Source organism: Ranitomeya variabilis, chromosome 1 (assembly GCF_051348905.1).
Source record: "Ranitomeya variabilis isolate aRanVar5 chromosome 1, aRanVar5.hap1, whole genome shotgun sequence".
Taxonomy (NCBI): domain Eukaryota; kingdom Metazoa; phylum Chordata; class Amphibia; order Anura; family Dendrobatidae; genus Ranitomeya; species Ranitomeya variabilis.
In genome coordinates, this window is record NC_135232.1 from 309,933,174 (window position 1) to 309,956,233 (window position 23,060).

Below are 23,060 nucleotides of genomic sequence, written 5' to 3' on the forward strand. Positions count from 1 at the left end.
TGGGGTATAGAAAATTATGTAATCACCGGCCTTGGAGGATGTTCATTCAGTTGATTAATTTTGTAGAAAAAAAGCAGATCACAGACATGGCACAAAACTAAAGTAATTTCAAATGGCAACTTTTTGGCTTTAAGAAACACTAAAAGAAATCAAGAACAAAAAATGTGGTAGTCAGTAATGGTTACTTTTTTTAACCAAGCATAGGGGAAAAATTATGGAATCACTCTGTAAATTTTTATTCCCAAAACTAACACCTGCATCAAATTAGATCTGCTCATTAGTCTGCATCTAAAAAGGAGTGATCACACCTTGGAGAGCTGTTGCACCAAGTGGACTGACATGAATCATGGCTCCAACACCAGAGATGTCAATTGAAACAAAGGAGAGGATTATCAAACTCTTAAAAGAGGATAAATCATCACTCAATGTTGCAAACGATGTTGGTTGTTCACAGTCAGCGGTGTCTAAAATCTGGACCAAATACAAACAACACGGGAAGGTTGTTAAATGCAAACATACTGGTAGACCAAGGAAGACATCAAAGTGTCAAGACCGAAAACTTAAAGCAATAGGTCTCCAAAACAGGAAATGCACAACAAAACAAATAAGGAACGAATGGGTGGAAACTGGAGTCAACGTCTGTGACCGAACTGTAAGAAACCGTCTAAAGGAAATGGGATTTACATCCAGAAAAGCTAAACTAAAGCCATCATTAACCCCTTCCCGACCTTTGATGTATATGCTGCGTCATGAAAGTCGGTGCCAATCCGACCTGTGACGCAGCGTATGCGTCATGGAGGGATCGCGCTCCTGCAGATCGGGTGAAAGGGTTAACTCCAATTTCACCCGATCTCCAGGAACAGGGGGAGTGGTGCTTCAGCCCAGGGGGGGTGGCTTCACCCCCTCGTGGCTACGATCGCTCTGATTGGCTGTTGAAAGTGAAACTGCCAATCAGAGCGATTTGTAATATTTCACCCCAAAAAAACGGTGAAATATTACGATCCAGCCATGGCCGATGCTGCAATATCATCGGCCATGGCTGGAAAACCTAATCTGTCCCCCCCCACACCCACCGATCTCCTCCCCCGTCCTCCGTTATGTGGTCCACCCCCCTAGGTCGTCCTGTCCGCTCCTCCATCCTCCTGTCCGCTCCCCCCGTGCTCCGGTCCCCCCCCCCCCCCCCGTGATCCGATCACCCCCCTTTCATACTTAGCGGGCCTCCCGGTGTCCGTCCGGCTTCTCCATGGGCGCTGCCATCTTCCAAAATGGCGGGCGCATGCGCACTGCGCCCGCCGAATCTGCCGGCTGGCAGATTCGTTTCAGATGTATTTTGATCACTGCGATATAGCCTATCACAGTGATCAAAATAAAAAAAAATAGTAAATGACCCCCCTTTATCACCCCTATAGGGACAATAATAAAAATAAATAAAATATATATATATTTTTTTTCTACTAGGGTTAGGGTTAGAACTAGGGTTAGAATTAGGGTTAGAATTAGGGGTAGGGTTAGGGGTAGGGTTAGGGCATGTGCACACAGTGCGGATTTGGCTGCGGATCCGCAGCGGATTGGCCGCGGATCCGCAGCGGATTGGCCGCGGATCCGCAGCGGATTGGCCGCGGATCCGCAGCGGATTGGCCGCTGCGAATTCATAGCAGTTTTCCATCAGGTTTACAGTACCATGTACACCTATGGAAAACCAAATCCGCTGTGCCCATGGTGCGGAAAATACCGTGCGGAAACGCTGTGTTGTATTTTCCGCAGCATGTCAATTTTGTGCGGATTCCGCAGCGTTTTACACCTGTTCCTCAATAGGAATCCGCAGGTGAAATCCGCACAAAAAAACACTGGAAATCCGCTGTAAATCCGTAGGTAAAGCGCAGTGCCTTTTACCTGCGGATTTTTCAAAAATGGTGCGGAAAAATCTCACACGAATCCGCAAAGTGGGCACATAGCCTTAGGGTTAGGGTTGGAATTAGAGTTAGGGTACCGTCTCACAGTGGCACTTTGATCGCTACGACGGTACGATCCGTGACGTTCCAGCGATATCCATACGATATCGCTGTGTCTGACACGCAGCAGCGATCAGGGACCCTGCTGAGAATCGTACGTCGTAGCAGATCGTTTGGAACTTTCTTTCGTCGCTGGATCTCCCGCTGTCATCGCTGGATCGTTGTGACAGCGATCCAGCGATGCGTTCGCTTGTAACCAGGGTAAACATCGGGTTACTAAGCGCAGGGCCGTGCTTAGTAACCCGATGTTTACCGTGGTTACCAGCGTAAAAGTAAAAAAAAAAAAACCGTACATACTCACATTTCGGTGTCCTTCATGTCCCTTGCCGTCTGCTTCCCGCTCTGACTGTCTGCCGGCCGGAAAGTGAGAGCACAGCACAGCAGTGACGTCACCGCTGCGCTCTGCTCTCACTGTACGGCGGCACTCAGTCAGAGCGGGAAGCAGACGGCAAGGGACCTGAAGGACACCGAAATGTGAGTATGTACGTTTTGTTTTTTTTTACTTTTACGCTGGTAACCACGGTAAACATCGGGTTACTAAGCGCGGCCCTGCGCTTAGTAACCCGATGTTTACCCTGGTTACCCGGGACCTTGGCATCGTTGGTCGCTGGAGAGCGGTCTGTGTGACAGCTCCCCAGCGACCACACAACGACTTTCCAACGATCACGGCCAGGTCGTATCGCTGGTCGTGATCGTTGGTAAATCGTTATGTGAGACGGTACCCTTAGGGTTGGAATTAGGGCTAGGGTTGGAAATAGGGTTAAGATTAGGCTTGTGGTTAGGGTTAAGGATAGGGTTAGGGTTGTGTTGGGGTTACAGTTGTGGGTAGGGTTGGGATTAGGGTTAGGATTAGGGTTGGATTTAGGGTTACGGGTGTGTTGGGGTTAGGGTTGTGGTTAGGGGTGTGATTAGGGTTATGGCTACAGTTGGGATTAGGGTTAGGGGTGTGTTGGGGTTAGTGTTGAAGTTAGAATTGAGGGGTTTCCACTGTTTAGGCACATCAGGGATCTCCAAACACAACATGGCGCCACCATTGATTCCAACAAATCTTGCGTTCAAAAAGTCAAATGGTGCGCCCTCCCTTCCAAGCCCCGACGTGCGCCCAAACAGTGGTTTACCCCCACATATGGGATACCAGCGTACTCAGGACAAACTGGGCAACAACTATTGGGGTCCAATTTCTCCTGTTACCCTTGCAAAAATAAAAAATTACTTGCTAAAACATAATTTTTGAGGAAAGAACAATTATTTTTTATTTTCACAGCTCTACGTTATAAACTTATGTGAAGCACTTGGGGGTTGAAAGTGCTCACCACACATCTAGATAAGATCCTTTTGGGGTCTAGTTTCCAAAATGGGGTCACTTGTGGGGTGTTTCTACTGTTTAGGCACATCAGGGGCTCTGCAAATGCAACGTGACGCCCGCAGACCATTCCATCAAAGTCTGCATTTTAAATGTCACTACTTCCCTTCCAAGCCCTGACGTGCGCCCAAACAGTGGTTTACCCCCACATATGGGGTACCAGCATACTCACAACAAACTGGGCAACAAATATTGGGGTCTAATTTCTCCTGCTACCCTTGTGAAAAAAAAATTGCTTGCTAAAACATCTTTTTTGAGGACAGAAAAATGATTTTTAATTTTCACGGCTCTGCGTTGTAAACTTCTGTGAAGCACTTGGGGGTTGAACGTGCTCACCACACATTTAGATAAGTTCTTTGGGGGGTCTAGTTTCCAAAATTGGGTCACCTATGGGGTGTTTCTACTGTTTAGGCACATCAGGGGCTCTGCAAATGCAATGTGACGCCCGAAGACCATTCCATCAAAGTCTGCATTTCAAATGTCACTACTTCCCTTCTGAGCCCTGACGTGCGCCCAAACAGTGGTTTACCCCCACATATGAGGTATCAGCGTACTCACAACAAACTGGGCAACAAATATTGGGGTCCAATTTCTCCTGTTACCCTTGTGAAAATAAACAATTGCTTGCTAAAACATCTTTTTTGAGGAAAGAAAAATGATTTTTTATTTTCACGGCTCTGCGTTGTAAACTTCTGTGAAGCACTTGGGGGTTGAACGTGCTCACCACACATCTAGATAAGTTCCTTGGGGGGTCTAGTTTCCAAAATGGGGTCACTTGTGGGGGGTTTCTACTGTTTAGGCACATCAGGGGCTCTGCAAACGTAACATGATTCCCGCAGACCATTCCATCAAAGTCTGCATTCCAAATCGTCACTACTTCCCTTCCGAGCCCCGGCATGTGCCCAAACAGTGGTTTACCCCCACATATGGGGTATCAGCGTACTCAGGAGAAACTGGACAACAACTTTTGGGGTCAAATTTTTCCTGTTACCCTTAGGAAAATTAAAAAATTCTGGGCTAAAAAAATATTTTGGAGGAAAGAAAACACATTTATTATTTTCACGGCTCTGCGTTATACAGGTCCTTCTCAAAAAATTAGCATATAGTGTTAAATTTCATTATTTACCATAATGTAATGATTACAATTAAACTTTCATATATTATAGATTCATTATCCACCAACTGAAATTTGTCAGGTCTTTTATTGTTTTAATACTGATGATTTTGGCATACAACTCCTGATAACCCAAAAAACCTGTCTCAATAAATTAGCATATTTCACCCGTCCAATCAAATAAAAGTGTTTTTTAATAACAAACAAAAAAACCATCAAATAATAATGTTCAGTTATGCACTCAATACTTGGTCGGGAATCCTTTGGCAGAAATGACTGCTTCAATGCGGCGTGGCATGGAGGCAATCAGCCTGTGACACTGCTGAGATGTTATGGAGGCCCAGGATGCTTCAATAGCGGCCTTAAGCTCATCCAGAGTGTTGGGTCTTGCGTCTCTCAACTTTCTCTTCACAATATCCCACAGATTCTCTATGGGGTTCAGGTCAGGAGAGTTGGCAGGCCAATTGAGCACAGTAATACCATGGTCAGTAAACCATTTACCAGTGGTTTTGGCACTGTGAGCAGGTGCCAGGTCATGCTGAAAAATGAAATCTTCATCTCCATAAAGCATTTCAGCCGATGGAAGCATGAAGTGCTCCAAAATCTCCTGATAGCTAGCTGCATTGACCCTGCCCTTGATGAAACACAGTGGACCAACACCAGCAGCTGACATGGCACCCCACACCATCACTGACTGTGGGTACTTGACACTGGACTTCAGGCATTTTGGCATTTCCTTCTCCCCAGTCTTCCTCCAGACTCTGGCACCTTGATTTCCGAATGACATGCAAAATTTGCTTTCATCAGAAAAAAGTACTTGGGACCACTTAGCAACAGTCCAGTGCTGCTTCTCTGTAGCCCAGGTCAGGCGCTTCTGCCGCTGTTTATGGTTCAAAAGTGGCTTTACCTGGGGAATGCGGCACCTGTAGCCCATTTCCTGCACACGCCTGTGCACGGTGGCTCTGGATGTTTCCACACCAGACTCAGTCCACTGCTTCCTCAGGTTCCCCAAGGTCTGGAATCGGTCCTTCTCCACAATCTTCCTCAGGGTCCGGTCACCTCTTCTCGTTGTACAGCGTTTTCTGCCACATTTTTGCCTTCCAACAGACTTACCATTGAGGTGCCTTGATACAGCACTCTGGGAACAGCCTATTTGTTGAGAAATTTCTTTCTGGGTCTTACCCTCTTGCTTGAGGGTGTCAATGATGGCCTTCTTGACATCTGTCAGGTCGCTAGTCTTACCCATGATGGGGGTTTTGAGTAATGAACCAGGCAGGGAGTTTTTAAAAGCCTCAGGTATCTTTTGCATGTGTTTAGAGTTAATTAGTTGATTCAGAAGATTAGGGTAATAGGTCGTTTAGAGAACCTTTTCTTGATATGCTAATTTATTGAGACAGGTTTTTTGGGTTATCAGGAGTTGTATGCCAAAATCATCAGTATTAAAACAATAAAAGACCTGACAAATTTCAGTTGGTGGATAATGAATCTATAATATATGAAAGTTTAATTGTAATCATTACATTATGGTAAATAATGAAATTTAACACTATATGCTAATTTTTTGAGAAGGACCTGTAAACTTCTGTGAAGCACTTGGGGGTTGAACGTGCTCACCACACATCTAGATAAGTTCCCTTGGGGGTCTAGTTTCCAAAGTGGGGTCACTTGTGGGGAGTTCCTACTGTTTAGGCACATCAGGGGCTCTGCAAACGCAACGTGACGCCCGCAGAGCATTCCATTAAAGTCTGCATTTCAAAACGTCACTACTTCCCTTCCGATCCCCAACGTGTGCCAAAACAGTGGTTTACCCCCACATATGGGGTATCAGCGTACTCAGGAGAAACTGCACAACAACTTTTGGGGTCCAATTTCTCCTGTTACCCTTGGGAAAATAAAAAATTGTGGGTTAAAAAATCATTTTTGAGGAAAGAAAAATTATTTTTTATTTTCATGGCTCTGCGTTATAAACTTCTGTGAAGCACTTGGGGGTTCAAAGTGCTCACCACACATCTAGATTAGTTCCTTGGGAGGTCTAGTTTCCAAAATGGGGTCACTTGTGCGGGAGCTCCAATGTTTAGGCACACAGGGGCTCTCCAAACGCAACATGGTGTCCGCTAATGATTGAAGCTAATTTTCCATTCAAAAAGCCAAATGGCGTGCCTTCCCTTCCGAGCCCTGCCGTGCGCCCAAACAGTGGTTTACCCCCACATATGGGGTATCATCGTACTCAGGACAAACTGGACAACAACATTTGGGGTCCAATTTCTCCTATTATCCTTGGGAAAATAAAAAACTCCGGGCTAAAAATCATTTTTGAGGAAAGAAAAATAATTTTTTATTTTCATGGCTCTGCGTTATAAACTTCTGTGAAGCACCTGGGGGTTTTAAGTGCTCACTATGCATCTAGATTAGTTCCTTGGGGGGTCTAGTTTCCAAAATGGGGTCACTTGTGGGGGAGCTCCAATGTTTAGGCACACAGGGGCTCTCCAAACGCGACATGGTGTCCACTAACGATTGGAGCTAATTTTCCACTCAAAAAGTCAAATGGCGCGCCTTCCCTTCCGAGCCTTGCGGTGCACCCAAACAGTGGTTTACCCCCACATATGAGGTATTGGCGTACTCAGGAGAAATTGCCCAACAAATTTTAGGATCCATTTTATCCTGTTTCCCATGTGAAAATGAAAAAATTGAGGATAAAAGAAATTTTGTGTGAAAAAAAAGTACTTTTTCATTTTTACGGATTAATTTGTGAAGCACCTGGGGGTTTAAAGTGCTCACTATGCTTCTAGATAAGTTCCTTGGGGGGTCTAGTTTCCAAAATGGGGTCACTTGTGGGGGAGCTCCAATGTTTAGGCACACGGGGGCTCTCCAAACGCGACATGGTGTCCGCTAAAGATTGGAGCCAATTTTTCATTCAAAAAGTCAAATGGCGCTCCTTCCCTTCCGAGCCCTGCCGTGCGCCCAAACAGTGGTTTACCCCCACATATGAGGTATCAGCGTACTCAGGACAAATTGGACAACAACATTCGTGGTCCAGTTTCTCCTTTTACCCTTGGGAAAATAAAAAAATTGTTGCGAAAAGATCATTTTTGTGACTAAAAAGTTAAATGTTAATTTTTCCCCTCCATGTTGCTTCTGCTGCTGTGAAACACCTGAAGGGTTAATAAACTTCTTGAATGTGGTTTTGAGCACCTTGAGGGGTGCAGTTTTTAGAATGGTGTCACTTTTGGGTATTTTCAGCCATATAGAACCCTCAAACTGACTTCAAATGTGAGGTGGTCCCTACAAAAAATGGTTTTGCAAATTTTGTTGTAAAAATGAGAAATCACTGGTCAAATTTTAACCCTTATAACTTCCTAGCAAAAAAAAAATTTGTTTCCAAAATTGTGCTGATGTAAAGTAGACATGTGGGAAATGTTACTTATTAACTATTTTGTGTCACATAACTCTCTGGTTTAACAGAATAAAAATTCAAAATGTGAAAATTGCAAAATTTTCAAATTTTTCGCCAAATTTCCGTTTTTTTCACAAATAAACTCAGAAATTATCGACCTAAATTTACCACTAACATGAAGCCCAATATGTCACGAAAAAACAATCTCAGAACCGCAAGGATCCGTTGAAGCGTTCCTGAGTTATTACCTCATAAAGGGACACTGGTCAGAATTGCAAAAAATGGCAAGGTCATTAAGGCCAAAATAGGCTGGGTCATGAAGGGGTTAACACCTAAACAGAAAAAAACAAGGTTACAATGGGCTAAGGAAAAGCAATCGTGGACTGTGGTTGACTGGATGAAAGTCATATTCAGTGATGAATCGCGAATCTGCATTGGGCAAGGTGATGATGCTGGAACTTTTGTTTGGTGCCGTTCCAATGAGATTTATAAAGATGACTGCCTGAAGAGAACATGCAAATTTCCACAATCATTGATGATATGGGGCTGCATGTCAGGTAAAGGCACTGGGGAGATGGCTGTCATTACATCTTCAATAAATGCACAAGTTTATGTTGATATTTTGGACACTTTTCTTATCCCATCAATTGACAGGATGTTTGGGGATGATGAAATCATTTTTCAAGATGATAATGCATCCTGCCATAGAGCAAAAACTGTGCAAACATTCCTTGAAAAAAGGCACATAAGGTCAATGTCATGGCCTGCAAATAGTCCGGATCTCAATCCAATTGAAAATCTTTGGTGGAAGTTGAAGAAAATGGTCCATGACAAGGCTCCAACCTGCAAAGCTGATCTGGCAACAGCAATCAGAGAAAGTTGGTGCCAGATTGATGAAGAGTACTGTTTGACACTCATTAAGTCCATGCACCTCAGAGTCCATGCAAGCTGTTATAAAAGCCAGAGGTGGTGCAGCAAAATACTAGTGATGTGTTGGAGTGTTTTTTTGTTGGTTTATTTTTCATGATTCCACAATTTTTTCCTCAGAATTGAGTGACTCCATAATTTTTCCCCTATGCTTGGTTAAAAAAAGTAACCATTACTGACTACCACATTTTTTGTTCTTGATTTCTTTTAGGCTATGTGATGTGCACATGTTCAGGATTTCTTGCAGAAAATTCCTGAGAAAAACCTGAAATTTTCTGCAAGAAATCTGCATGCGTTTTTTGCGCGTTTTTGATGCGTTTTTTTTCCGGACATTTCCCAATGCATTTTATAGTGGGAAATCCGCAAAAAACCCGCAAAAGTAATGAACATGCTGCGTTTTTTTGCACAAAACATGCGGAATTCATTCTAAATGATGGGATGCATATTGTATGTTTTTTTTGTGGTTTTATAGCGTTTTTATCGCGAAAAATGAGCAACGTGTGTACACAGCCTTAGTGTTTCTTAAAGCCAGAAAGTTGCCATTTGAAATGACTTTAGTTTTGTTCCATGTCTGTGATCTGCTTTTTTTCTATAAAATTAAACAACTGAATGAACATCCTCCAAGGCCGGTGATTCCATAATTTTTGCCAGGGTTGTACAAGACATCTTTTGGGCTAAAAGTCCAGCAGCATTTAGAACGCGCGCATATTGCATTTCTACAGCAGAAATCTGTCCAATATACAGTATCTGAATAGTGATTGCATGAAATCACATGCTGCAGAAACAGATGTATAGAACAGATTTGTGCAGCTGACATTTTCTGACTTAGGTGACACCAGCATAGGCTCAGTTATGCATATCTGCAGCATACCATTTATTTTCCGTAAACTGACAATTTGAAATGCTAAGGATATAAAAAGACTGAACCTACCATTTTTTACATTTGGGATTTATGCATAAGTGTTACAAGCTACTAGAGTATCTGTCATTCTGGACGATCTGGCATGTTTGTTCATTACACAAACAACTCATTCATTTTAATGAGAACTGGATTCCTCCTGTGATGATGCTACAGGGCAACTGAGGAATTGTTTAACCCCTTCATGACCGGAGCTTTTTTTGTTCCCCTTCTTTCCAGAGCCATAAGTTTTTTAGTTTTCCGTCAATATGGCTATATGAGGGCTTATTTTTTCCGGGACGAGTTGTACTTTTGAACGATATCATTGGTTTTACCATGTCTTGTACTCAAAAATGGGAAAAAAAATTCCAAGTGCGGTGAAATTGCAAAAAAAGTGCAATCCCACACTTGTTTTATGTTTGGCTTTTTGCTAGGTTCACTAAATGCTAAAACTGACCTGACATTATGATTCTCCAGGTCATTACGAGTTCATAGACACCAAACATGTCTAGGTTCTTTTTTATCTAAGTCGTGAAAAAACAATGCACAATTTTCCGAGACCCGTAGCGTCTCCATTTTTTGTGATCTGGGGTCGGGTGAGGGCTTATTTTTTGCGTGCCGAGCTGACATTTTTAATGATACCATTTTTGTGCAGATAAGAAAGTATCGCCTGTTATTGCATTATAATGCAATGTCGCAAAGACCAAAAAAACGTAATTGGCATTTTAATTTTTTTTTCTCCTTACGCCGTTAAGCGATCAGATTAATCCTTTTTTATTGATAGATTGGGTGATTGTAAATGTGGCGATATCAAATATGTTTATGTTTGATTTTATTATTATTATTTTTTTTTTTTTAGAATGGGCAGAAAGGGGGCAATTTAAACTTTTTATATTTTTTAATTTTTTTCATATTTTTAAACACTTTTTTTTTACTTTTGGCATGCTTCAATAGCCTCCATGGGAGACTAGAAGCTGCCACAACTCGATTGCCTCTGCTACATGGAGGCGATGCTCAGATCACCTCTATGTAGTAGAATTACTGCATTGCCATGAGCGCCGACCACAGGGTGGCGCTAATAACAATCTGGCATCAACAACCATAGAGGTCTTCAGGAGACCTCTGGTTGTCATGCTGCTGCTGCCGATCAGGGGTCAGCGGTGCACATATTTCCGACCCGCTGGCCGGAAGTGTGTGATACATGCCACTGTCAGAGTTTGACAGAGGCATTTAACTAGTTAATAGGTGCAGGCGGAAAGCGATTCCGCCCGCGCCTATTGCGGGCACATGTCAGCTGTTGAAAACAGCTGACATGTCGCGGCTTTGATGCGGTCTCACCGCCGGAGCCCACATCAAAGCAGGGGCTTCTGGCGTTGGACGTACTATCCCGTCCGACGTCAGAAAGGGGTTTCTCATGTGTTTCATTGGAGAACACCAGAAACCATCGGTGTACGCTACTGCCACCATGAGACTGACACGAAAAAATACACTTAACCCCTTCACCCCCTTGGGGGGTTTCTCAGTTTTCATTTTTGCTCCCCTTCTTCCCAGAGCCATAACTTTTTTATTTTTCTGTCAATATCGCCATGCGAGTGTTGTGAATTCTGCTCTTGGGCTCCCTCCGGTGGTTGTAAGTGGTAGCGCTGCTGTCTGAATCGCAGCATTTATCAGGTGTGTTCACTTTTTGCAATTGTGACTGGGCTATTTAGTCTTGCTTCACCCTTTAGTCAGTGCCAGTTGTCCATTGTTCCTGGAGGATTCACATCTCTGCCTGGTCTCTCCTGCTTTGCAGTTCATTTCAACAAAGATAAGTTCTGGCCTTGATTTTTTGCTGTCCACATGCTGTGGCCTTATTGTTCAGTTCTTTTCCATGTTTTTGTCTTGTCCAGCTTGGTCTGTATAAGGATTTGTTTAGCCAAGCTGGTATCTCTGGAGATGCAGATATACCCTCCATATCTTTAGTTAGCTGTGGAGATTTTGTATTTTCTGTGGTGGATATTTTCTAGTGTTTTAATACTGACCGCATAGTACTCTGTCCTATCCTTTCTATTTAGCTAGAAGTGGCCTCCTTTGCTAAATTCTGATTTCAGTCTGTGTATGTTTTTCCCCTCTCCTCTCACAATCAATATTTGTGGGGGGCTGTCTATCCTTTGGGGATTTTCTCTGAGGCAAGATAGATTTCCCTTTTCTATCTCTAGGGGTAATTAGTCCTCCGGCTGTGTCGAGATGTCTAGGGAGTGCTAGGTACATTCCACGGCTACTTCTAGTTGCGGTGTTAAGTTCAGGGTCTGCGGTCAGTACAGGTACCACCTTCTCCAGAGTACGTCTCATGCTGCTCTTAGGCCACCAGATCATAACAGCGAAGGCTTGATTTTTTTGCAGGACGAGTTGTACTTTTGAACAACATCATTGGTTTTACCTTATCGTGTACTGGAAAACAGGAAAAAAATTCAAAGTGCGGTGAAATTGCAAAAAAGTGCAATCCCACACTTGTTTCTTTACCATGTTCACTAAATGCTAAAACTGACCTGCTATTATAATTCTCCAGGTAATTAAGAGTTTGTAGATGCCAGACATGTCTAGGTTATTTTTTATTTAAGTGGTGAAAAAAAATTCCAGAGTTTGTAAATAAAAAAAAAAAAGGCGCCATTTTCTGAGACCGGTAGAGCCTCCATTTCTCGTGATCTGGGTGAGGGATTTTTTTCACGTGCCGAGCTGATGTTTTTATTGATACCAATTTGGTGTAGACACGGTTTTTTGATCGCCCATTATTGCATTTTAATGCAATGTTGAAGCGAACAAAAAAACGTAATTCTGTCTTTTGATTTTTTCCTCGTTTCGCTGTTTACCAATCAGATTAATTCTTTTTATATATGACAGATCAGGCGATTCTGAATGCAACCATACCAAATGTTGTTGTGTTGTTGTTTTTTATTGTTTTATTTTGAATGGGGCAAAGGGGGGGGGGTAGTTTGAACTTTTATATATTTTTTTATGTTCTTAATATTTTTTAAACTTTTTTTTTACTTTTTACTGTCTTTAATAGTCTCCATGGGAGACCAGGGGCTGCAATCATCCGATTGCTTATGTTACACATAGCAAGGGTTTCAGTCCTGTTGTGTGTAGCAACAATGCTCATCTACAATGAGTGACAACCGCAGGGCAGTTTTCTGCAGACCCTGAGTTGTCATGCCAACCCATCGGCGACTCGCAGTCATGTGACACGGGGGTGCTGATGGGCGGGGTTTATGACGCACTTCCGGCACAGCTGTTAAAAGCCACTGTCGGAACTTGACAGTGGCATTTAACATATTAACAGCCGCAGGTGGATTGCAATTCCTCCCGCGGCTGTAAGGGGCACAAGTCAGCTGATGAAATTCTGCTGACATGCCGGAAAAGTTGCGAGTTCATCGCCGGAGCCCGCATCAAAGGGAGAGAGGCAACCTTGGACGTACCTATACGTCAAAGGTCGTAAAGGGGTTAAAGCGTAATTGTCATTTATTTCATAAATCAATAGTACACGTGAAAATAAGCAACTTTGTAATATATCTTATCAGAAAAATGTGCTTCTTTCTCTGACAAAATTGATCAGTCATTATCAAAATTCCAAATTGTGGAGGTAAAATTTGCATTCAGTGAGGACAGACTTTCCCATTACTGAGATGGGAGATGGCAGTTGCTAGGGATACAATTCTATGTAGATGGAAGGAGGGAGGAGCTAGAGACAGAGCTCCACCCTCCTATCTACATAAAATCTTATCAGTAGCAACTGCCATCTCCTATGTCAGTAATGGGAGTAAAGTCTGTCTTCATTGAATACAGATTTTACCTCAGAATTGTGAATTAAGATAATGACTGATCAATTTTGGCAGAGAAAGAAGTACGGTAGATTTCTCTGATGAGATATATTACAAATTTGCTTATTTTTTGTGTACTATTTATGAAATAGAAATTAAAACGAGCAGGCTACTTAGTTTATTTTATTGTCACATAAGCAGAGACAGGTCTGGATCTTCAGATCCGTCTCTACCTGTGGTGTTTTTTATAATCCCAAGAAAAGGCAGAGAGCACAGTCTGTAATTGTGCAGGCTGTATCCTCTTCCGTCTGCATGGCAGGACTCTTTACTGATGCAGTCGGTAGATACTGGTGCGAATGGTCCTTGCCTCTTCAGGATAGGTGAATATAGCCCATTCCCCACATCCTATTATGTTGGCTCCCTTGGTCCCATGGCAGCCCTTCAGTGATTTACTCGGGTCTGGGACTTTAGCTTGATCCTCAGCTTCCATCCGGCCTAGCGGCTCTTGCGGCCACACTCCGTGCCTCCCCACCCAATCAGGCTTGCACCTGGGCACCCACCCCTTTCTTTCTCCCCGGGGGTCTACATCTTTTTGTGCACGCTTGTTGCTCGGTACAAGTAGCTTCTCTGTGCCCTCCCACTGGCACAGCTTCTTCCCTCTGCTTCAGGTCCTTCAGCCACTGCTTGCACTCACCTGGCTGTTTGCATCCTTCAGCTCATGAGCCCTCTTCCCCTCTGCATGGGCAGTTATTTTGTCCCATTCTATGTCCGAACTGGTCTAGGTGCATCAGACCAAGGTCGCTGTTGTGGAGTGCCTACCTATGTCAATCACTGCACCTGGTAATCGGAGTGACTCAGGCCCACCAATTACTTTGCGCAAACATGACATATCAAGGCAGTGATCCAAGCAGCCTAGAGCAAGTTCATCTTCTTGGCCTCCTTCTTCCTTCACTTCTCCTATATGTCACTCACCGTTTTGCTTTTCTTCTCAAGATGCTCAGTCATTACAGGAATCGAATCACAATTCTGACTCTGATATGGATTGCAATCAGGATCTCAAGCTGAGGGACATGGTCGATAGTCTTGATAATGCGGTGAACCAGTCAATGAATGTAAAGATAGTGGACTCCTTTCCCCCCTGCAGAGACAGTGTCTTTCAGAAGAGTCAGGGTCACCAACAAATATTTTTCTAACCACACCAAGTTCAGCGAGGTGATAGACAAGAGTATGGACAGTTAATATCCTTTTCCAGTGGATCTTGTTGTGACCTAGGCCTCCTTCCCCGCAGTGCTAGACTGGTCTTTCATTTGTCAAAGTCCACAACTCTCCCACTCTAAGAAAAGGTTTCTGCAGACCATTCAGGTCAATATTTCTGCTCTAACTCTCTTGAAGCTGGTCTTCTTGAGCTTCAAGCAACATTGTGGCAAACCGCTGCATTCTTTGGTTCAAGTTCTCAGACGCCGTTTCCACATCCAAGAAATCCCTCATGGGCCTTCCTTTTCAAGGATCCCATTTGTTAAGCTCTTAATTAAACAAAATAATTTTTTATGCATCAAAACGTATCAACAGCAAGAGCACCCTGCTCCCACAGGCAAAACTGAGATACTCTGCTTTCAGGCGAAAGTCTCATCAGTTTCAGCCCTTTCATCAGGTAATTGCGAATCACCAGGAGAGGCCTTCAGTACCTCAGGTTAAGACACCATCCTTCAAACCAGCCCCTGTGTCACGCTCGCGCCCAGACTGGTTGGCGCTGGCGTGTGAGGGGAGTGGCCACACTGTGCCACAGACCAGACCACCCTGGAAGGGGCGTAACTAAGTAGCTTCCTTGGTATTCACTGGAGCCTCTGATGGTGAGGTCAGGCTTGTGCAGCAGGAAGCTACCAGGTACCACTCCTGGGTGGTGTCTGGCTGTGGCAGCTGATCCCACCGTGGGAAACAGAACATAGACAGGCAAGCGGGCACGGCTGGCACTCTGGCAGACAGGCGGGCACGGCTGGGACACAGGCAGGCGGACGGGTACAACAGTGACACTGGCAGGCAGGCGGGCATGGCTGGCTCTCTGGTAGGCAGACAGGTACGGCTGGCACTCTGGCAGGACAGGCGGACAAGGCTGGTACACTGGAAGGACCAGTAGGGACCGGTATGCAGGCAGATATGTAAAACAGGGAAGAACCTGTTCAGACAGGAGGGTTTATGAGAACAGGTAACGAAAGACCGCAAGGAGCGGAGCAAAGCAGAAGCACACGAGGCGGAGCCAAGTACAGAAACGCAGGAGGCGGAGCCAAGAGCAAGAGGCGGAGGCAAGTACAGAAACACATGAGGCGGGGCCAAGAGCAGGAGTCAAGTACAGAAACGCAGGAGGCGGAGCCAAGAGCAGGAGACCTAGAAACGGAGCAAGGTAGAACCGCAAGGAGCGGAGCTGCAGAGCAAAGTCACAGAGTGCAGAGACAAGAGCAGGGCAAAGCCACAGAGTGCAGAGACAAGAGCAGAGCAAGCCAAGACACAGAGTGCAGAGTAGAGCAAGACACAGAGTGCAGAGCTGAGAGCAAAGCAAGACACAGAGTGCAGAGCCGAGAGCAGAGCAAAGCAAGACACAGAGTGCAGAGCCGAGAGCAGAGCAAAGCAAGACACAGGGTGCAGAGCCAAGAGCAGAGCAAAGCAAAGCAAGACACAGGGTGCACAGCAAGACATGGCAGCAGAGCCGAAAGCAAAGCAAGACACAGAGTGCAGAGCCGAGGGCAAAGCAAAGCAAGACACAGAGTGCAGAGCCGAGAGCAGAGCAAAGCAAGACACAGAGTGCAGAGCAGAGCAAGACAGGGATATAAACGGACACAGGAACAGGACTAGACTAAGACAGAGTCAGGAACAGGACAAGGCACAGAGACACGGACACAGGCCAGGGTACGACACCCCACTGGGTGGCGGACACAGGACAGGGTTCAGAGCCCCACTGGGTGGCTACACGACACAGGCCAGGGTACAAAGCCCCACTGGGTGGCAAACACAGGACACAGGCCAGGGTACAACGCCCCACTGGGTGGCGGACACAAGAGTCACAGAGACAGGACCTGGCACCTCAGCAGCTAAGAACTGACTGAGGGAGTAAGTTGCACAGGCCCCCACCAATGGGTGGGGAAATCTTAAATACAGGAGGCCTCATGGCGATTGGCCGGGGACACCTTAGCAAGGTGCACACAGTGTCAATAAGAAACAAGAACTGCCAGCGCCGCCCCCTTATGCCCACAGACAGAGCATGCACAGAGCAAGCAGCAGACATGAGGCACACAGCATGGAGCTGGCAGCAGAGAGAACTCAGTTAATGGACCAGAGAAGTGAGTGAGTTTGTGAGAAAAGCAGGTGGGGGATGGGAGGCCATGCAGTGATGCCAGCAGGGTTGTTACACCCTGCTTGCCATCCACACAGTGAGATAAGGATGCTTCAGGATGGAGTCTCCTTGTTCTGTCATTACCCTCCATGCAACCTGGGGAATTCCTATGCTCTGGGAATATCAAAACTGCCCATCGCTACATTCCCATCTTCCCAACTCAGCATAAGTTCCTTCGTTTTGCAGTGCATCAGTCTCACTTCAACTTTGTGGCTTTCCCCTTCAAACTGGCCAGGATGTTTACAAAAGTCATAGCCATCATCATTGCCCTCATGCATGTCAGTGAGACTGTAGGCATTCCCTTCCTGGATAACATTCTTATCAAGGCTACCTCTTATTCAATGAATCTCAAAAGTCTGCAGATCACCCTGGACACCCTTTCCCGCTTTACACGGATTGTCAACAAATTGAAGTCTTCTCCGATTCCTGTTCAATGTCACATCTTTCTGGGGATGCTGTTCAACCCGGTCCAAGTGAAAGTTTTCCTTCCAGAGGACAATATATATTTTTTTTCAAACCGGCACCCATTCCCCCTCCGCTTTTGCATGAGCATCCTGGGCAAGATGGTTGTGGCCTCTGAGGCGACTTTTTTATCAGTTCCATACCAGGACACTGCTGTTTGCCCTTCTCTCTCTTTGGGACAAGTCTGCCTTCTCCCTGGATCGACCAGTCCTTCTACCCCCTACGTAAGACAGTCCCTGTTTAGGTGGAGATATTCCCTTCTCATTCGTCTTGGCAACTTTTTTTACGATTCATCACCAGATTGTGACAATGGATGTCAGTCTTCTCGGTTTAGGAACTTACCATGTAGGGACAGTGAAAGAACCATGAGGTTATATTTCCAATCAACATCCTGGAGCCATTAGTTTGTCCCTTTTTAATAGGAAAGAACATCTGTTTGGTCATTCTGTTTAAATACAGTCCTACAACGCCGACACCGTGGAGTACATCAACCATGAAAGCGAGACTTTTGCCTCAGCGTATATTTGGATCATGGCCTGAAGAATTTACTTAACTCAGTTTTATGTTTTTCCACTCTTCGGGCTGCTTTTGGACGCCCCATAGTTTACAGTGTCCCCCAGTGAAGTGCATTTAAAAAATGGATTTTTGTGACTTCCCATAACATCTCTCTCTTGTAGCCTTCATTAGGAGGTACAGCAAACACCATTTCCTTTTTTACCTCATGTGTTGTGGTTTATTCTCAGTCGTGTTTTTCTGTTATTTCTACTGCTCTCTGAGTAACTTTCTACCAAAATTGGGTGAAGCCTGCTGAGGAGGAGCCACCCTTTTTTCTTTAAGTGTAAGGGTAAGTTCACACAGGGCGTTTTTGCTGCTTTTTTTTTTCCTGCAGCAAAACCTGATCATCTTGGCAGGAAAGAAGCTGCCTCAAAAACGCTAGGTTTAGGTGCGATTTTGGTGCATATTTGGTGCGTTTTTTGGAGGTTTTTTTTTTTCTCTTTGTCCAGGCTAATGTCCTTGGATTTTCAGCAGCAAATAATGATACCTGCGTTTTTGCTGCGTTTTTTTCAACACCCATTCAAGTCAGTGGGTGAAAAACGCAGCAAAAACGCTGAAAGAAGTGACATGCTCTATGTCCAAAAAATGCAGCAAAGCACAAAATACCGATCAAACAAAAAACCAATGTGTGTGCATGAGATTTCTGAAATCTCATAGGCTTTACTGGTACTGTAAAAAGCAGCTGAAAATTAGCATAAAAAAACGCAGCAAAAATACACAGCAAAAACTTCCTGTGTGAACTTACCCTAATACTTAATTTTAGCCTCCCGGTTTCAGCAGCATCTACACATGGCTTTCTGTGTCCCCCAATGAAGGCTATGAGAAAAGGATTTTCTGACAGATTCCCAAATTCTCTTTTTCTTAATATCATAGTTACAAAAACAAGCAACTTTGCAGTTTACCTCTTATTAAAAATCCTCTTCTCTCAAGAATGGAGGGATTTTTAATTCTATAGTTTACTGCACACTGGCAAGCATACCAGACACTTGTGCAGTCCAACAGTTGTGGATGGTTTCCAAGGCAAAAAGCACAACAGTTGCAAGCTGCTCAGATGGCTAAATATGGCCAGCTTCAGTGCTCCTAAGCTCCTACAAAGTTGCAGAAGCAAAGCTGGCGCTGCTGGCATCATCTAAGAATTCATAGTTTGGACAATTGGGTCACCATGCCATACCAAAATTCTCAATCATCAGGAACTCAGCGGCCACCTGGCTTGCAGAAAGCCGTATGGCAGAGGAGCAATGCGCTTTGACGCTCTACAGTGAGAATAAAATAACCTGTCAAGTCCCTGCAGATTACAGTTTATTGCTAAGAGTCCCAGCAGCAGATGTTAAAATTCCACCAAACTAGATTGCCTTGTCAAAAAGTAGACACTACCTTTAACTTATGCTATGGCATGCTCTGACCTGTAGTGGGCAGGATAAAACTGCGGATTCAGACACATTGATGTATCTGTGAATACAAACAAGCATCCATTTATTCATTCTACATGTATTTTTCATAGTCACCTTCTCAAGCTGCAATTCTGTGTCCTCTAAAGATATGTCTGATTTGATATGCATCTGTTTCGTGATGGTCTGAAAAAGGTTTAGCGTTGCCATCCTGATGCGACCCAAACGTAATGTGTTCTCTGCTGCCGTGTTCTGGATTTGTGTCCAACTCGACTCCTGCAAAGGTTTTTTTATCACGTTAGTTTCCTTGTTATTATATGTACAGTTGAAACTAGACGTTTACATACACTATATAAAAAGACACATATGAATGTTTTCTCAATATCTGTCATGAAGTGAGAATAAATCTTTCCTCTTTTAAGTCAATAAGGATTGCGATAATTATTAATATTTGACAAATGCCAGAATAATGAGAGACAGAATGTTTTAAGGCATTTTTATTACTTACTGCAAAGTCAAAAGTTTACATACACTAAGATTACTATGCCTCTAAACAATCCTGGACTGCCCATATGATGATGTCTAGTGTTTGGAAGCTTCTGTTGTTTTTTTTGCAGCATCTGAATTAATTAGAGAAACACCTGTGGATGTAATTTAACCCCTTAACGTCCAATGACGGATAATTCCGACATTGGACCCCTCCCCCTGTTTGGTGCAGGCTCCGGTGATGAGCCCGCACCTTTACCAGCACATGACAGCTGATGTGATCAGCTGACATGTGCCCCTAACAGCTGCGGGTGGAATCGGGATCTACCTGCGGCTGTTAACATGTTAAATGCTGCTGTCAAACTCTGACAGCGGCATTTAACATGCACGCGCAGGAAGCGCGTCATTGCCTCCTCCCGTCGGCGCCCGTGTCACATGACCACGGGCTGCCGATGGGTTGGCATGACAACCCAGGGTCAGCAGGAGATCCCTGTGGTTGTCATAGCTGGATAGCTATGAGCGACGCCCAGCGATCGACGCTCATAGCAAGTGAGGTATGCAGCCCTACTCTATGTAGCACAAGCAATCGGATAATCGCAGCTTCTAGTCTCCCATGGGGACTAATGAAGCAAGTAAAAATGTAAAAAAAATGTTTTAAAAAATATTTAAAAAATTAAAAATATATAAAAGTTAAAATCACCTCCCATTTGCCCCATTCAAAATGAAATTTAAAAAAATCAAATATACACATATTTGGTATCGCCCGACCTATCAATATATAAAAAGAATTAATTCAATCGGTAAATGGCGTAGCGAGAAAAAAAAATCGACACGCTAGAATTAAATTTTTTGGGGTCACTGCAACATTGCAATAAAATGCAATAACGGGCGATCAAAAGATCATATTCACACCAAAATGGTATCAATAAAAACATCAGATCGGCGCACAAAAATTAAGCCCTCACCGGGCCCCAAATGGAGACACTACGGGTTTAGGAAAATGGCAGAAAAAATGAAATTTTTTTTACAAACTTTGGAATTTTTTTCACTACTTAAATAAAAAAGAACCTAGACATGTTTGGTCTCTGTGAACTTGCAATTACCTGGAGAATTACATTGGCAGGTCAGTTTTAGCATTTAGTGAACATGGTTAAAAAAAAATCCAGAAAACAATTGTGGAATTGCACTTTTTTTTGCAATTTCACCGCATTTGGAATTTGTGTCCCGTTTTCCAGACACAATATGGTAAAATCAATGGTACCATTCAAAACTACAACTCGTCCTTCAAAAAACAAGCCCTAACGTGGCCATATTGAAGGAAAAACAAAAAAGTTATGGCCTTGAGAAGAAGGGGAGCAAAAAATGGAAAAGCAAAAACGGAAATACCCTGGTCCTTAAGGGGTTAATACACACCTGAAACACATTCCTTCTTTGTGTAGCATCATGGGAAAGTCTCAAGAAATCAGCCAAAATATAAGACCTGTGTCACACTTGCAACCGCAATGGGAGAAACTCGGGCGAGTCTCTCGCCTCGATACCCGGCACTGCCGCCGGCACTCGTATTGTAATTCTATGCACCTCACCGCTTTGGTCCGAACCGAATTTTTTGCATTGCAGATGCAAGTGTGACACCGACCTTAGGAAGAGAATTGTGGACTTGCACAAGTCTGGCTCATCCTTGGGTACAATTTCAAGATACCTGAAGGTGTCTCGTTCATCTGTACAAACAATTATACGCAAGTACAAACAAGATGGGAATGTCCAGCCATCATAACACTCAGGAAGGAGACGGGTTCTGTGTCCCAGAGATGAACATGCTGTAATCCGACATGTGCATATCAACCCAAAGACAAAAGCAAAAGACCTTGTGAAGATGATGGCGGAAGCTTGTAAGATTCTGTCAATATCCACAGAGAAACAAGGACTGTATCAACATGGGCTGAAAGGCCACTCTGCCAGGAAGAAGCCATTACTCCAAAAGAAACATAAAAAAGCCAGATTAATTTTTGCAAATGCACACAGAAACAGAGACCTTAATTTTTGGAGACATGTCCTGTGGTCTGATGAAACTAAAAAACTTTTTGGGCACAATGATCATCATTATGTTTGGAGGAATAATGGAGAAGCTTGGAAGCCTAAGAACACCATCCCAACTGTGAAACGGGGGTGGCAGCATCATGTTGTGGGGTTGTTTTCCTGCAGGCGGGACTGGTGCACTTCACAAAATAGATGGCATCATGAGAAAAGAAGATTATGTGGCAATGCTGAAGCAACATCTCAAGACATCAGCCTAGAAGTTAAAGCTTGGGCGGAAAAGGGTCTTCCAAATGGACAGTGACCAGAAGCATACTGCCAAAATGGTAACAAAGTGGCTTAGGGATAAGAAAGTCAATGTTTTGGAGTGGCCATCACAAAGCCCTGATCTCAATCCTATTGAAAATTTACGGGAAAGGCGACATACAAACCTGGATCAGTTACACCAGTTTTGTCAGGAGGAATGGGCCCAAATTCCGACCAACTATTGTGAGAAGCTTGTGGAAGGATTTCCCAAATGTTTGACCCAAGTCATTTAGTTCAAGGGTAATGGTACCAAATACTAATGAAATGTATGTAAACTTTTCAGTAAGTAATAAAAATGCCTTAAAACATTCTCTCTATCTCATTATTCTGGCATTTGGCAAATATTACTAATTATGGTAATCCTAATTGACCTAAAATGGGAATGGTTTATTCTGATTTCATGTCAGATATTGAGAAAACATGCATGTGTGTCTTTTTATATAGTGGATCTAAACTTTTAGTTTCAACGGTATATTTGTTTAACAAAATATAAAAATGTACATCAAAATAACAGTATCGGTATAATATGGACAACACAACTATAGACAAAACCCTCTGTGTCCCGCAAATCCTGGTAGTGCAGCATGCAACCAAAATAATAACATCCCCAGAGATAACTTACCAATCTGGTGACACGTAATACAGGAATCATGTGTCAGCGTTTTATCAATTTCTACATAGAAACTTGCAGCAGTCTTATACAGCTGTGTGGAAAAGTGTTTGCCCTGATCCTGATTTCCAATTTTTTGCATGTTTATCACACTTAAATGTTTCAGATCAGCAAACAAATGTAAATATTAGAGAAATATAACACAAAATACAGTTCTTAAATGAAGGTCTTTATTATTAAGGGAAAAAGAAATCCAAACCCATAGGGCACTGTGTGAAAAAGTACTGTGTAAGAGCAAAAGAAGAGCACTCACCATCCGAAGAAAGTTT

The 23,060-nt window shown here is 43.7% G+C and overlaps 1 protein-coding gene across 1 annotated transcript in view; it reads right to left on the reverse strand.

Annotated features, from left to right (window-relative positions):
- CFAP73 (cilia and flagella associated protein 73) overlaps positions 1-23,060 on the reverse strand; it is a 53,641-nt gene that overhangs the window by 2,545 nt on the left and 28,036 nt on the right. Inside the window, exon 6 of the mRNA XM_077296569.1 lies at positions 19,413-19,571. Within this exon, the coding sequence (XP_077152684.1) occupies positions 19,413-19,571 (159 nt within the window). The remainder of the gene's footprint in view (positions 1-19,412; positions 19,572-23,060) is intronic.